This window comes from Cherax quadricarinatus, chromosome 50, assembly GCF_038502225.1.
Source record: "Cherax quadricarinatus isolate ZL_2023a chromosome 50, ASM3850222v1, whole genome shotgun sequence".
NCBI classification, from domain to species: domain Eukaryota; kingdom Metazoa; phylum Arthropoda; class Malacostraca; order Decapoda; family Parastacidae; genus Cherax; species Cherax quadricarinatus.
The window spans coordinates 28123651-28140752 of NC_091341.1; the positions used below are offsets into that span (position 1 = coordinate 28123651).

The 17102-nt window shown below is 39.3% G+C and overlaps 1 protein-coding gene across 4 annotated transcripts in view; it reads right to left on the bottom strand.

Annotated features, from left to right (window-relative positions):
- MED14 (mediator complex subunit 14) overlaps nt 1-17102 on the bottom strand; it is a 532798-nt gene that overhangs the window by 417169 nt on the left and 98527 nt on the right. For all 4 annotated transcript variants that reach the window (XM_070095607.1, XM_070095604.1, XM_070095606.1 and 1 more), the window contains exon 8: nt 4722-4853. In XM_070095607.1, coding sequence (XP_069951708.1) covers nt 4722-4853 — 132 coding nt within the window. The remainder of the gene's footprint in view (nt 1-4721; nt 4854-17102) is intronic.

Sequence of the window (17102 nt, forward strand, 5' to 3'; positions counted from 1 at the left end):
TGTGTGTGGGGGGGGGTGGGGGGGTGTGGGGGGGGGGGGGGGGTGTGTGTGGGGGTGTGTGGGGGGGTGTGTGGGTGGGTGTGTGTGGGGGTGTGTGTGGGGGTGTGTGTGGTGGTGTGTGTGGGGGTGTGTGTGGGGGTGTGTGTGGGGGTGTGTGTGGGGGTGTGTGGGGGTGTGTGTGGGGGTGTGTGTGGGGGTGTGTGTGGGGGTGTGTGTGGGGGTGTGTGTGGGGGTGTGTGTGGGGGTGTGTGGGGGTGTGTGTGTGGGGGTGTGTGTGGGGGTGTGTGTGGGGGTGTGTGTGGGGGTGTGGGGGGGGTGGGGGGGTGTGTGTGGGTGTGTGTGTGGGGGTGTGTGTGTGGGGGTGTGTGTGGGGGTGTGTGTGGGGGTGTGTGTGGGGGTGTGTGGGGGGGGTGTGGGTGTGTGTGTGGGGGGTGGGGGGGTGGGGGGGTTTCACTTATATGACAGAATAGTAGTACCATCCTGGATGGTTGCTGTCTACCTAGACAAACAACACTCACTCTCATTCTTGCCAGCCTACAAAACAACTGTTATTTCAACATTAAAACGTATGGATATTTCAGTGGTGTGATCTACTATGTATGTGATGGACAGCTGAGGTTTCACTAGACAACTCTATCAAGTCGTCCTGTCATGTCATCACATCATGTTGCTTAAGCAGGACACAATAGATATCTACCCTCTACCAGGATACACAGCAATTCACAACTGCAGAACAAACCAAGTTGGGGGTGGTATTGCAATCTATTACTCTAACCAATTATCTTGTCTTAGCACCACTTGCTTTAGTGATGAATATGGGGAATACATTTTTGCTAATTTTACTGTAAAAAACCTTAAGACGCCTATAACAATCGGTGCCATTTACCGGATACCTCACACAAACATCCCAAATTTCAGTGAGAAATTAAAGTCACTAATAACAAACAGTCAAATGAATAAGCACCACCTTCTCTTAGCTGGAGACTTCAACATCAACCTTGGCTTACTAGATGATCAGACTGTAACTGATTTCATCAACAATATGAACAACACACTTCTCATACCAACAATAGCTAAACCAACCAGGCTCAGTGAGACAAGTGCAACCATAATAGACCACATATGGACCAATATACTAGCCCCCCTTAAATCAGGGATAATCACAGATAGCACTACAGACCACTACCCTACCTTCCTCCTGACAAACATTAGTAAACCACCACTTGAATACAACAAAGTCTCATTTAGACTCCATGACGAGGCCTCAGTAAGGAAGTTCACAGCTGACTTAGAGACTGTTGATTGGCCTACAGAATTCTCCAAGGCCAATGGTATTGATGACTGGACAGACATTTTTCTTAACAAATTACTTAGACTATACAACAAACATTGTCCTATAAAAACAAAACAGATCACAAACAAATGACTTGGTTGCCCATGGCTAACCAGCACCATTCTGAAATCCATTGACAAGAAACACCAATATGAAAAGCAATATAGACAGGGCTTAATACACAAAGATACTCTTAAACACTATTCATCAGCTCTCACCAAAGTGATAAAAAAAGCCAAACAACTATACTACTTCAGTAGATTCACAGACACTAGAGGAGATATAAAAAAGACCTGGAAAACACTCTCTCAGATTCTAGGGACCCACAAACTGAGAAAAACCAAGAATATTGTCCTAACTAAACCTAATGAAACACCACTACATCCCACTGACACAGCTAACAAGATAAACGACTTCTTCTCAAACATAGGATCTAATCTCGCCAGTAAAATCCCACATACCAATGCCCATGCCGGGGACTACCTAGATGGAAATTTCCCTAATTCCTTCTATCTTGCACCAACTGAGCCCACGGAAGTCATTGAGATCATAAAGTCACTTAAAAATAACTCGGGGAATCTGTCTCATGTCCCACCATTACTGTACAAGCGAGCGGCCCATGTCCTTTCGCATGCTATTTCATTACTTTTTAACAAGTCAATAGAGACTAGCACCTTCCCGAAACTACTCAAGATGGCAAGGGTTACACCAATACATAAAGGTGGTGACCCTACAAACTTAAACAACTATAGGCCAATATCTAACTTACAATTGCTATCCAAAATCTTTGAGAAACTCGTGCAAAGGAGACTGTATTCATTTATAACGGCTCAAAACATACTCAACCCCTGCCAGTTTGGATTCAGGAAAAATAAAAGCACTAATGATGCAATCATAAAAATGCTAGATCTGCTTTACACAGCATTGGAAAATAAGGAATATCCACTAGGAATTTTTATTGACCTAAGAAAAGCTTTTGACACAGTAGACCACGACATCCTACTCCACAAACTTGATCACTACGGTATAAGAGGCCATGCGCTTGCTTATTTCAAATCTTACATTACTAATAGGTATCAGTACATCACCATTAAAGACACAGCATCAGCAACACGGCCACTTGATACTGGAGTTCCACAGGGAAGTGTCCTTGGTCACCTGCTCTTCCTCATATACATCAATGACCTTCCAAACGTATCCCAACACCTGAAACATATTCTCTTTGCTGATGACACGACTTATGTCATCTCTCACCCTAATCTTGCCACCCTCAACACCATTGTGAATGAGGAGCTGATTAAAATATCGACTTGGATGACAGCCAATAAACTTACGCTTAACACTGACAAAACCTACTATATTATGTTTGGTAGCAGAGCAGGAGATGCACAAATTAACATTAAGATTGACAACACTCTAATTACCAGAAATAATGGGGGAAAATTCCTAGGCTTATACCTTGACAACAACCTGAATTTCAGCACCCATATCCAGCATATAGCCAAAAAAGTATCCAAAACGGTTGGGATCCTCTCCAAGATACGATACTACGTGCCGCAAAAATGCCCTTCTCACACTATACCACTCACTTATTTATCCATACCTCACCTATGCTATTTGTGCTTGGGGATCAACTGCAGCAACACACCTAAAGCCAATAATAACCCAACAAAAAGCTGCAATAAGAATAATCACTAAATCCCATCCCTGGCAACACACCCCCCCACTCTTCATAGATCTAAACTTACTCCCAGTTCAGTACATCCACACTTACTACTGTGCAATCTACATCTACAGGGCCTTAAACTCTAATATCAACCTTGACCTAAAACGCTTTCTTGATAGTTGTGACAGAACCCACAGGCATAACACCAGACACAAACATCTCTACGACATTCCCCGTGTCCGACTAAACCTTTACAAAAATTCAATGTATGTCAAAGGCCCTAAAATCTGGAATACCCTACCTGAGAACTCTAGAACTGCAGACACATTCATCACCTTCAAAACTACCATTAGAAAACATCTTATCTCCCTGATACACCCCGTCAACTAACTACACGAATACCACCTGGTGGTTCACACTTACACTCACTCACTCATTTGACCATAAACAGAAATATTAATCTCAGTCTTAAAATAATGAATCCTGTGATACTCCAATACTGAAACTATGTACTGTGCCAAAACAAAAGCATTCATATTGCTAAACTCACAAACTAGTATTTAGTCACTTAGCCATAATACCAACTTACCTCATAATTTGTAATATTTTACAATTAAGAATAAAACTAAGTATGCCCGAAATGCCTAGCCATGCTAAGCGTTCTAGTGGTACACTCTGTAATCACAATTTTACTACATGTAAACCAAACAATAACCGAATTTCTGTAAACTCAGCATTGTAATCCTTATAGAGAATAAACTTTGAATTGAACTGAATTGAATATCTGTTCATCCTCTTGCGTAGTTCTGTCATGTTACCTAGTCATGTCATTAGTATATACTGCTGTAACATCACATTGTCAACAAGGTGTTGTCAACCTGTCATGTCACTACATCATGCTGTTCTCTCACGTCTCTAATTGTACAGTCAAGATGTTTTGTCATATGACATACCCAGGGTCATGCAATGCCAAGTGACATACCCAGGGTCATGCAATGCCAAGTGACATACCCAGGGTCATGCAATGCCAAGTGACATACCCAGGGTCATGTAATGCCAAGTGACATACCCAGGGTCATGCAATGCCAAGTGACATACCCAGGGTCATGCAACACCAAGTGACATACCCAGGGTCATGCAATGCCAAGTGACATACCCAGGGTCATGCAATGCCAAGTGACATACCCAGGGTCATGCAATGCCAAGTGACATACCCAGGGTCATGCAACGCCAAGTGACATACCCAGGGTCATGCAACACCAAGTGACATACCCAGGGTCATGCAATGCCAAGTGACATACCCAGGGTCATGCAATGCCAAGTGACATACCCAGGGTCATGCAATGCCAAGTGACATACCCAGGGTCATGCAATGCCAAGTGACATACCCAGGGTCATGCAATGCCAAGTGACATACCCAGGGTCATGCAATGCCAAGTGACATACCCAGGGTCATGCAATGCCAAGTGACATACCCAGGGTCATGCAATGCCAAGTGACATACCCAGGGTCATGCAATGCCAAGTGACATACCCAGGGTCATGCAATGCCAAGTGACATACCCAGGGTCATGCAATGCCAAGTGACATACCCAGGGTCATGCAATGCCAAGTGACATTCCTACACAACTGTTTCAGACTACACACAGGTCACTTCAGACTAAACACATATCACTTCAGACCATCTACAATCACCTCAGATGAAGCACACCAACACACTGACCTTCTGGGTTTGCACACAGAGAACCTCAAGTTGCAGCGCCTGGCAGAAGGCATGCAGAACCATGTATGTCTCGTGCAGGGGGTTGGGATTGTCCTGAAGTCTGGACTGAATTAACTGGTGGATGAAGGCAACCTGTAATGCAAGACAAATTATATGTTTATGGTTCAGAGGATCATTTAAATAAACACTTCTGGCAAGACAGCTATTTATATGGTAAAAAAAAAAAATTAACATGTTAGCTGTTTCCCACCAAGGCAAGGTGACCCAAAAAGAAAGAAAAAAAAAAAGAAAGAAAAAACTTTCATCATCATTCAGCACTTTCACCATCACTCATCACCATCATAGTAGTAGTAGGCTGGTAGACAGCAACTGCACAGGGAGGTACTCACATACTGCCAAGTGTAAAACGGAAGCCTGTAATTGTTTTACATGATGGTAGGATTGCTGGTGTCTTTTGTCTGTCTCATAAACATGCAAGATTTCAGGTATGTCTTGCTACTTCTACTTACACTTAGGTCACACTACACATACATGTACAAGCACATATATACACACCCCTCTGGGTTTTCTTCTATTTTCTTTCTAGTTCTTGTTCTTGTTTATTTCCTCTTATCTCCATGGGGAAGTGGAACAGAATTCTTCCTCCGTAAGCCATGCGTGTTGTAAGAGGCGACTAAAATGCCGGGAGCAAGGGGCTAGTAACCTCTTCTCCTGTATATATTACTAAATTTAAAAGAGAAACTTTCGTTTTTCTTTTTGGGCCACCCTGCCTTAGTGGGCCACCCTGCCTTGGTGGGATATGGCCAGTGTGTTGAAAGAAAGACTTGAATTTATAAACAGACAGTGTTTCTTTTATATTTACAGGTAATGAATTCCAGATTTTAGGGCCTTTTATGTGCATTGAGTTTTTACATAGCGTGAGATGGACACGAGGAACATCAAAGAGTGATCTGTGCCTTGTGTTATGGTCATGTGTTCTGTTGAGGTTGGTAAGGAGACATTTGAGGGGAGGGTTAACATCAGAGTTAAGTGTTCTATGTATGTAATAGGTGCAGTAATAAGTATGGATGTTTTGTATGGTGAGTAGGTTGAGTGTTTTGAATATTGGTGGAGTGTGCTGCCTGTAGTGGAAATTTGTTATCATTCTGACTGCAGCCTTTTGTTGGGTAATTAATGGTCTGAGATGGTTAATTGTTGTTGAGCCCCATGCACAAATTCCATAGGTGAGATAGGGGTAAATAAGAGAGTGATAGAGGGCCAGGAGGGCTGACTGTGGAACATAGTACCGTATCTTCGATAGTATGCCTACGGTCTTGGAAATTTTTTTGGAAATTTGTTGCCTATGTGTTTGAAATCTGAGTCTGTTATCAAGGAGGATTCCTAAGAATTTTCCCTCTATGAGTTTTGTGTTAGGTGATCCGTTTATCATTATGTTAAGAGGGACATCTGTAGCTATCTTACCAAATTGAATGAAGTAGGTTTTGTCAATGTTTAGTGTAAGTTTGTTAGTACTCATCCAGGTAGATATTTTCTGTAATTCGGTATTTACAGTATTGGCTAGCGTGACTGGGCTCGGGTGCGAAAAGACGTATGTAGTGTCATCTGCAAATGGTGTGGGTTTGAGTAGTTGCGATGCATTTGGTAGGTCATTTATGTATATGAGAAAGAGAAGAGGGCCTAGGACACTTTCCTGTGGGACACCAACTGTAATTGGCTGTGCGGAAGAGTTTGCCCCGTTTGTGTACACATATTGGCTTCTGTTGCTGAGGTAAGACTTTAGGTAGTTGAGGGAGTGCCCTCTTATGCCATAGTGCGATAATTTTATATGGAGCAAGTCATGGTCAACTGTATCAAAAGCTTTACATAAGTCAATGAAGATCCCCAGTGGGACATCTTTTTTCTCTATTGCAGTGTATATGTGTTTTAGCATGTGTATAATAGCATCATTAGTATTTTTATTAGGCCTGAATCCAAATTGGCAGGGGTTGAGTATGTTTTGGGAGATGAGGTAGGAATAGATTCGCTTATGAATTAATTTTTCAAAGATTTTAGAGAGAGGGTTTAAGTTGGATATTGGCCTATAGTTATTCAAGTCTGTTTGGTCTCCTCCTTTATGGATCGGGATGACCCTTGCTATTTTGAGAACTGTAGGGAAGGTGGAGGATTCTATGGATTTGTTAAAGAGTGTTGCAATGATTGGTGATAGTACTTGTGATGCTTTTTTGTATATAAAGGGTGGTAAGGTATTTAAATCTCCTGTCTTGTTTTTTAGTGTGTTGATAATAAGGGAGATTTCAGTAGGGTTAGTCGGAGCTAGGAACAGTGCGTTTGGGTAGTTGCCAGTGAGGTAGTCATTGGGTGGGGTATCTGAGCTTGGGATTTTATTGGCAAGGTTTTTTCCTAGTGGAGAAGAAATTATTGAGTGTTTGCTGTTTCAGTTGGTGGGAGATGGGGTTCATCTGGTTTTGTTAATTCAATTTCGCTATTTTGTGATATCTTTTTTGTTCCTAGAATTTCTGATAGGGTTTTCCAGGTCTGTTTTATATCACCTCGTAAGTTGGATAATCTGTTCTCATAATACAGTTTTTTAGCCCTTCTTATCAGGCTGGTTAGGATTGACGAGTAATGTTTTGTTTGGTCTCTGGTTATGTGACCCATTCTGTACTGTTTTTCGTATAGGTGCCTTGTATTTATGGATTTGAGGATGCTGGGTGTTAGCCAGGGACTGTTCAGTCTCTTAGCTGTCATCTGTTTAGTTTTCTTGGGGCAGTGCTTGTTATAGAGGTATTGGATCTTTTTTAGAAAATTATTAATACATTCGTCAAGATCTGTATAGATTTCTAGCTCAGTGTGCCAGTCAATGTTTGTCACTGCTGCTGTGAAGTTATTAACCCTTTGACTGTTTTCGACGTATAAATACGTCTTACGAGCCAATGTTTCTGACGTATATATACTCAATAATTCTAGCGGCTTCAAATCAAGTGGGAGAAAGCTGGTAGGCCCACATGTGAGAGAATGGGTCTGTGTGGTCAGTGTGCACCACATAAAAAAAATCCTGCAGCACACATTGCGTAATGAGAAAAAAAAAAACTCTGATCGTTTTTTTGGAATAAAACGCCGACTTTGAGGTGTATTTTCGTATAGTATTTATCGTTGTATTCGCGTTTTCATGGTCTTAGGTGATAAAATGGAAAACATATTACAGAAATAGAGATGATTTTAATTACTTTTACGATGAAAACGACCTTGAAACTGAGCTCAAAGTAGCGGAAATGTTCAATTTTTACCAATGTTCAAGAGTAAATAAATCACACCACACGTCCAATACACGTCAACTGGGGAGTCTAATATTCTTTCACTAGTGCACTGATATTATTTATACCATTTTTACAATAATGCAGTCGTCTGCATAACAGTAAATTTTGTATTTTTTTGTATGAATAAAAAATCAAAATAGAAAGCAATAATAATATAAGAGGGGCCTAGAGATGTGACTAATGAACAGAGCATATGTTATTTTAGTGCCACGAATGTCTACCTTGTTTATTCTGGACCCTATTTTGAAATTGGCATCTTTTTTATTTTGCGTGAAATTGGCCAAATTGCCAATTTCTGACCACCATATTGGGTAGTCCAAATTAGTAAATGGGAGGTTTCTTGTACTCAGCTGATAGATAAAATGGAGTTCTAAAGAAATAGCTATGAGTTTGGTCAACTGGAACAACGGAATTGGCTGAAAATTGGGCTCAAAGTCGGCGAAATCGCCGATACGCATATGTCGCCGAGACCGCTAACTTCGCGGGAGCATAATTCCACGAGTTTTCGACCAAATTTCGAACTTTTGGTGTCATTACCATCGGGAAAAGATTCTCTATCATTTCATAAGAAAAAATAATTTTTTTTTTTTCAAAAATTGAGCGACATAGAATGACAGTTTCAGAGAGGGGCCTGAAACAGTCAAAGGGTTAATGGCTGCCTCATTGTGAAGTCTGAATGTGACTTTAGTAGTGTCTTGGGGTAATTTGCCAAGATTTGTGATGAGGAAGGTAGGGTAGTGATCTGTGGTATTATCTGTGATTATGCCTGATTTTAATCACGCACCAGTGTCCAAGAATTTAAAAAAAAAAAATTTGTTATTTTTTCTTATGAAATCGTAGAGAATCTTTTTGTGAAGGTAATAAAACAAAAAGTACGAAATTTGGTGGAAAATTGACGAAATTATGCTCTCGCGAATTTTGATGTGTCAGCGATATTTACGAATTGGCGATTTTGCCGACTTTGACTCCCATTTTAGGCCAATTACATTATTCCAATCAACCAAATTCTTAGCTATTTCACTAGTATTACTTCTATTCTATCGATTGAGCACAAGAAATTGCCAAGTCAACTGTTTCAACTACAAAATAAAGTGATCGGAAATTGTTAATTTGGCCAATTTAACACAAAGTTCAAAATATTCCAATTTCAAAATAGGGTCCAAAATGAACAATGTAGGTATTCCTGGCACTAAACTAACATTTCCTCTGTTCATTAGTTATGTTTTGAGGCTTTACAAATAAATTCCATTTTGATTTTTTATTCACATAATGAATTAGGGGATATGGTGTTGGTCCAGATGTGGCCTAGTAGGGAAACACCAGTCTCCGTAACTCTTGTAGGTTTTGTTACTGTTGGTAGCAACATGCAGTTACTCATAGTGTTTGTGAATTCAGTAACGTGTGGGTCCTGGTCTTGCAGGAGATTTATATTGATGTCACCTGAGAGTAATAAGTGATCTTTGTTCATGCGTGTATCAGTTATCATACTTCCTAGGTTTTCACTAAAACGGCTAATGTTTGACTGTGGAACTCTGTAGATGTTTATCAATGTGAGAGATTTTTGTAGGTATCTGGATTTGAATTTAGCTATTATATATTCCCCATGTTCATCCCTTGTGCAAGTATTAATGATACATTCTAGTTGGTCTGAGTAGTATATAGCTGTGCCACCCCCTTGTTGATCTGGCCTACAGTTGTGTATGGCTGTGTAACCAAGAATGGCATAGACATCTGTAGTATCAGGCTTTAGCCAGGTTTCAGTGAGAGTAATGATGGATATACTGGAATGCAGGGAATTTAGTAATGCTATGAGGTCATCATAATGTTTACTTAAAGATCTGATATTGTAGTTAAGACAGTTATGTTGTTGTTGGCTCTGAGAAGTGCCTTTGATTGTTCTGCTGTGTAGTAATTACAGTTACTGTTTGATTCATTTAAGTCATTAGATAAGAGGTTGGTATCAGGATCAATGCTTGTTATCATAAGATTTATAGTGAATCTAAAGTTAGAATTAAGTATAAGACAAAGTAAATATTCTAAAGCTATAAAATAGCACCTGAGTTATTTTAACAAATGTAAAAAAAATGATCTAAGGTAGTTCTTTAAAGCTAAAATAAAGGAGACAATATATAAGGGACTAAAAAAAAACTTTGTGGTGAACAAATAAAGTGGTAATCAAATAAATGAGCTAGGGAATATAATGGTAAAATAGTGAACTTATTACACTTTAGCACCTGAGAATAGCACCGTGATTGTTTTTAACAATAATGAATATATGAACTAAGGTTGTTATGCAAAGCTAAAATAAAGCTAAAATAAAGGAGAAAATATATAGGGACTAAATTAAATAATGGTAAACAAAGTTAAATTTGCAGATAGTAACTAAGATATGATATTGATGTGGGAGTAAGATCTGATATGTTATATATAAGAAGTTGAGCAATTTATTGTACAGTGGAACCTCTACTTGCGAGCGTGTCCACGTGCGAGTTTTTCCAAATACTAGCAGTCAATGGGTCGATTTTTTGCTTCCATACACGAGCAAAATTTCCACAAGCGAGCAGACCTCAAGGCAGGTTCCTTGACACTGGTGAGGGACTCTTGCTCTTGATCTCGGGAATTGTATCTCATTTGTTTGTTGGACTATCTTATTGAAATTTGGGCAATGTATGATGGAAAGATGCTTCTTAATGTACACCAAAAATGAAAGAAATCTAAGCATAAATAATGGAGTTCACTTCTCAGCAATTACCCACCCCTTAGTGGTAATTTCGAACGGTTTTTATGGTTGTATTCTCGTTTTTTTGGTCTCATTTGATAGAATGGAAGATATATTACAGAAATAGATATGATTTTGATTGCTTTCATGACAAAAAGTGCCTTGAAATTGAGTTCAACCTAGGAGAAATGGTCCATTGCTTGGCTGTTTCAGAGTAAACTGTCCATTCCAATATGCAGTCGTGAATGGGTTGACATTTATACAATTATTGCAATAAGGAATAACAGTAAATCTTATATTTTTTGTGTGAATAAAAATTACAAATAATTTATATAATAACAATAATAATAATGATAATAATAATAATAATAATATGTATAATAAGTGTTATAAGAAGAGCAGAGTATATGGAGAGTAAAAGAAAGGTGAAGAGAGTGGTGAGAGAGTGCAAAAGGAGAGCAGATGAAAGAGTGGGAGAGGCACTGTCAAGAAATTTTAATGAAAATAAGAAAAAATTTTGGAGTGAGTTAAACAAGTTAAGAAAGCCTAGGGAAAGTATGGATTTGTCCGTTAAAAACAGAGTAGGGGAGTTAGTAGATGGGGAGAGGGAGGTATTAGGTAGATGGCGAGAATATTTAGAGGAACTTTTAAATGTTGAGGAAGAAAGGGAGGCGGTAATTTCATGCACTGGCCAGGGAGGTATACCATCTTTTAGGAGTGAAGAAGAGCAGAATGTAAGTGTGGTGGAGGTACGTGAGGCATTACGTAGAATGAAAGGGGGGTAAAGCAGCTGGAACTGATGGGATCATGACAGAAATGTTAAAAGCAGGGGGGGATATAGTGTTGGAGTGGTTGGTACTTTTGTTTAATAAATGTATGAAAGAGGGGAAGGTACCTAGGGATTGGCAGAGAGCATGTATAGTCCCTTTATATAAAGGGAAAGGGGACAAAAGAGATTGTAAAAATTATAGAGGAATAAGTTTACTGAGTATACCAGGAAAAGTATACGGTAGAGTTATAATTGAAAGAATTAGAGGTAAGACAGAATGTAGAATTGCGGATGAGCAAGGAGGCTTCAGAGTGGGTAGGGGATGTGTAGATCAAGTGTTTACATTGAAGCATATATGTGAACAGTATTTAGATAAAGGTAGGGAAGTTTTTATTGCATTTATGGATTTAGAAAAGGCATATGATAGAGTGGATAGAGGAGCAATGTGGCAGATGTTGCAAGTTTATGGAATAGGTGGTAAGTTACTAAATGCTGTAAAGAGCTTTTATGAGGATAGTGAGGCTCAGGTTAGGGTGTGTAGAAGAGAGGGAGAATACTTCCCGGTAAAAGTAGGTCTTAGACAGGGATGTGTAATGTCACCATGGTTGTTTAATATATTTATAGATGGGGTTGTAAAAGAAGTAAATGCTAGGGTGTTCGGGAGAGGGGTGGGAATCAAATTCAAAATGGGAATTGACACAGTTACTTTTTGCTGATGATACTGTGCTTATGGGAGATTCTAAAGAAAAATTGCAAAGGTTAGTGGATGAGTTTGAGAATGTGTGCAAAGGTAGAAAGTTGAAAGTGAACATAGAAAAGAGTAAGGTGATGAGGGTATCAAATGATTTAGATAAAGAAAAATTGGATATCAAATTGGGGAGGAGGAGTATGGAAGAAGTGAATGTTTTCAGATACTTGGGAGTTGACGTGTCGGCGGATGGATTTATGAAGGATAAGGTTAATCATAGAATTGATGAGGGAAAAAAGGTGAGTGGTGCGTTGAGGTATATGTGGAGTCAAAAAACGTTATCTATGGAGGCAAAGAAGGGAATGTATGAAAGTACAGTAGTACCAACACTCTTATATGGATGTGAAGCTTGGGTGGTAAATGCAGCAGCGAGGAGACGGTTGGAGGCAGTGGAGATGTCCTGTCTAAGGGCAATGTGTGGTGTAAATATTATGCAGAAAATTAGGAGTGTGGAAATTAGGAGAAGGTGTGGAGTTAATAAAAGCATTAGTCAGAGGGCAGAAGAGGGGTTGTTGAGGTGGTTTGGTCATTTAGAGAGAATGGATCAAAGTAGAATGACATGGAAAGCATATAAATCTATAGGGGAAGGAAAGAGGGGTAGGGGTTGTCCTCGAAAGGGTTGGAAAGAGGGAGTAAAGGAGGTTTTGTGGGCGAGGGGCTTGGACTTCCAGCAAGCGTGCATGAGCGTGTTAGATAGGAGTGAATGGAGACGAATGATACTTGGGACCTGACGATCTGTTGGAGTGTGAGCAGGGTAATATTTAGTGAAGGGATTCAGGGAAACCGGTTATTTTCTTATAGTCGGACTTGAGTCCTGGAAATGGGAAGTACAATGCCTGCACTTTAAAGGAGGGGTTTGGGATATTGGCAGTTTGGAGGGATATGTTGTGTATCTTTATACGTATATGCTTCTAAACTGTTGTATTCTGAGCACCTCTGCAAAAGCAGTGATAATGTGTGAGTGTGGTGAAAGTGTTGAATGATGATGAAAGTATTTTCTTTTTGGGGATTTTCTTTCTTTTTTGGGTCACCCTGCCTCGGTGGGAGACGACCAACTTGTTGAAAAAAAAAAAAAGTATAATAATAATATGAATAATAACGATACATATAATAATAATAATAGTATAATAGTACAATAATACATATATAATAATAATGTACTACATATAATAATTATAATAATAGACGGCTTCAAAAGGCCGTCACTAAATGGCAGTATTTACCACAACCAAGAGGGAGCGGTTGTGGCTGCCTCCACCTGTTACATAATGACATATTTTATTCTTTCTAGAGTATATATCGCATTTCTATGTTATTTATATTGTCTGTTATGTCACATTAGATGAACTGTGATATATAAATAAGCTGTATAGATGATATTAGCGAAATTATTCATGAAGAATTTTGCCTGGTGTCCAGCCAAACTCTCATCCACCGCCGACACCACCCATACCACAACATGAATGACATATTTTATTCATTCTGGAGTATATATCAGGTTTCTATGTTATTTATATTGTTTATAATGTCATATTAGATGAAGTGAGATAGATAAATAAGTTGTAGAGTTGATATTAGCGAAATTATTGAAGTACAGAATTCCACTAGAACGGATTAATTGCATTTCAATTAATTTAAATGAGGAAAATTGACTCTGCAAATGAGCAAATCCAGTTGCGAGCAAGGTCATGGAACAGATTAAACTCGCAAGTAGAGGTTCCACTGTACTATAAAAAGTAAAAAATAATATGAGGTAGTTGGTAGTAGCTAGCAAAAGATAGTTTTGGGCCTTGAACAATAATGTAATTGAAATATACACTAATTGCACACACAATATAGCCACTAAGATATGAAAATAATCTGAGAGTAGGATTTGCCTTATAGCATGAAGTTTGAGCAATTAATATCACTATAGGAATATTATTTGAGGTAGTTGATACTAGCTAGTGAGGGATGGTTCAAGGTATTGCACAGTGGTGTAGTAGGAACATACACTAGTTTGTTATTTGTAGTTTGAGAGAAAAGGGAAAATTATATATGATTATAAGAGAATTTTAACAGTGTTTAAGTAGGAAAGAAAAAGGTAATACAGATATTATTAAAGAGTAAGTATCCTATTAACACAAAATAAATTGTGAATTGGGAATCTGGGAAGATAACACAAATTGGGTCACACAAAGAACTGTGTGGAACACCTGGGATAGTGAGGTAGTAAATACTATCTAGGAGGTGATAGTACAGGGATTAGTTCAATAATGACATAATAACATACACTAACGTAGTAAGGATTTGGTCACTAATATCAGTCAGACTCTGTAATGTTTGCATCATGAAGGAAGTTTGTTAGTTCATTTTCATTTGTAATGTAGTACACTCGGCCTACATTAGTTTTTCTTACTAGAATTTGTCCATCACGTACAAAGCACTGGTGAATTTTATCATTATTCTCACGTTCCAGTTTTCTCACTCTGTACAGGAGGTTCTGCCGTTTTCTTGTGAGACTCATTTATGTATATATCTTTTTTTGCTTTAATAGATGAACTTATTAGATATTTTTTCCTGTCTTGTGTGTGAAATCTGAGCATAACACTTTTTCTGCCTTGGTTCCCTAGTAACCGTGATTCTTTTGTTTCTGATACTGGTACATTAACATGTAGGTGGTCACGAATGATCTGGAGAGTTGTATCTTTGCAATTTATATGGTTTAATTCGCTGGGAAAGAGTGACCTGTTAAGTACTACTGCACCAGATAACTTGTCTTGCTCTGCCTTATCATCTTGGTTAACAAAATAATTGTTCAATTAGGTATCCATGTTTGTTTTCCAGCCCTTGACGGCATTATCAATCTTCATGTTTAGGGAAGTTATTTGATCTGTGTGGCTGGCTATGACTAATTGGAAGGACTTGCCAAAATCAGTCATGCCAGTTGATGTTAGCTGTTGTTCAAGGCTGTTGATCTTGTTCTCAAGGTGAAGTAACTTGGATTCATGGTTTGTTATTGTTGCACGAAGAGACATATTTTCAGCACGAAGATTCAAGTTATCCGCCGTTAGGGTGTTGATGTAGTGCTTTAGAGTGTCAGGATCATTAGTCGTACCTGGGAGCATATCAGCTGGATTAAATCCTATGAAGGTAGTAGAGGTAGAGAGGGAGTCAGTCACAGTTGTTGTTGTTGTTGTTGTTGTTGTTGTTGTTGTGGAGTCACCTGGGTTGGTGGGTGAGGGTGAGTCGGCCATGTTTGTTGTTGGTGATGCGTCGCTCTGGGTTGTAATGGAGGTGGATGGCGCATCGGCATCCTGCTGGGTCGTCTTATGGAATAGTCGATTTCTAGGCGCTACCTTGCTGTTCTTAGTGCTGTTTCTTCTATTAGTTGGTCTCATAGTAATACAGGAGTTACTGTGGTTAGATGAAGAAACTAAGATAGTTAAGAGTTTGGAGTAGGGAGTCATCTGGCAGTAGGGTTGTGCTTGGAGTTTGTGGGGCAGTCTTCACTTCACTCGGTAATTTTTCGGTTTGTAGGTATCACTGTTGATTATTGTGGGTCATGCTGGGTTCTACATACGTTAGTGCAGTTATGATTGCAATTAGGCCATCAATGAAGCGATGGTGGGCTCTGCAGGTGAGAAAAATGACAGAGCTTGCTGCCTCTGCTGTCGCTGCCGCTAATGTTATTCCTATATTTAAATCAGGGGATAAGTCCATTCCATCAAATTACCGCCTGACATCTATAGCAGGCAAATTATTAGGATCAATTATAGCTGATATTATTAGAAGTCACCTTGAAGAGCATAATTTGATTAATGAATCTCGGCATGGATTCAGGAGAGGTCGTTCTTGCCTGACAAATTTAGTGACGTTCTTCAATAAAACATTTGAGGCAGTAGACAGTGATAAAGAATATGATGTTGTTTATTTGGATTTCAGTAAAGCTTTTGACAGAGTACCTCACAAAAGACTCTTAAGAAAAGTTGCAGCTCATGGTATAGGAGGTAAGGTTCTAACATGGACAGAGTCATGGCTTACCAATAGAAAACAGAGTTTCCATTAATGGGACCAAATCTGAATGGGGACTGGTCACTAGTGGCATTCCACAAGGATAGGTTTTAGGCCCATTGTTGTTCATAATTTATAATAATGACCTTGATGAAGGAATTACAAGTGGCATAAGCAAATTTGCTGAGGGGAGAGGGAGGACGAGAAAGCTAGAGCAGGAACAAACGAAAACGAACAAAGGGAAGAAATTAGCCTAGAAGAAAGTGAACAAGAGAACTCAGATCAGGTGTCAGAACTTAGGAACGACACAGAATCAATAAATATAGGTACTCAGAACATTTGCAGCTACTATGCTAAAGGTATGTGCCTATATGGCAGAGATTGTTGGAATAAACACACCAGAAAATGTGCAAACATGTTGAGGAAGGGAAAGTGTCATTTCAACAAAGAGTGCAGCAGGTACTTCCATCCAGTAATGTGTAAAGCTTCAATGAAGTCCAGAGAATGTTATGACCTGAGCTGCCCAGACCATCATGTAAAAGGAACGCGGCACTACAGAGTTAGCAGAGAAAGGGAAATTGAACAGCATTCTTTCTTAAACAAAAAGAGAAAAGATCAAAACAAAGGAAGAGACAAACAGGGGAAATGGTACAGAGAGGACAGGTGGGCAGTAAAATGGGATGTACCAAACCAGGCATCAGCCCATCAAGGCTGAATAAGCAAACAAACACGAAACCAGTACTGGAGAAACCAGATGAGTGTACACCAGGGGACGTACCAGGTAGTACACCACCAGTGGTACTAATGAAACACAAAGCGGGACAAAACATCCCAC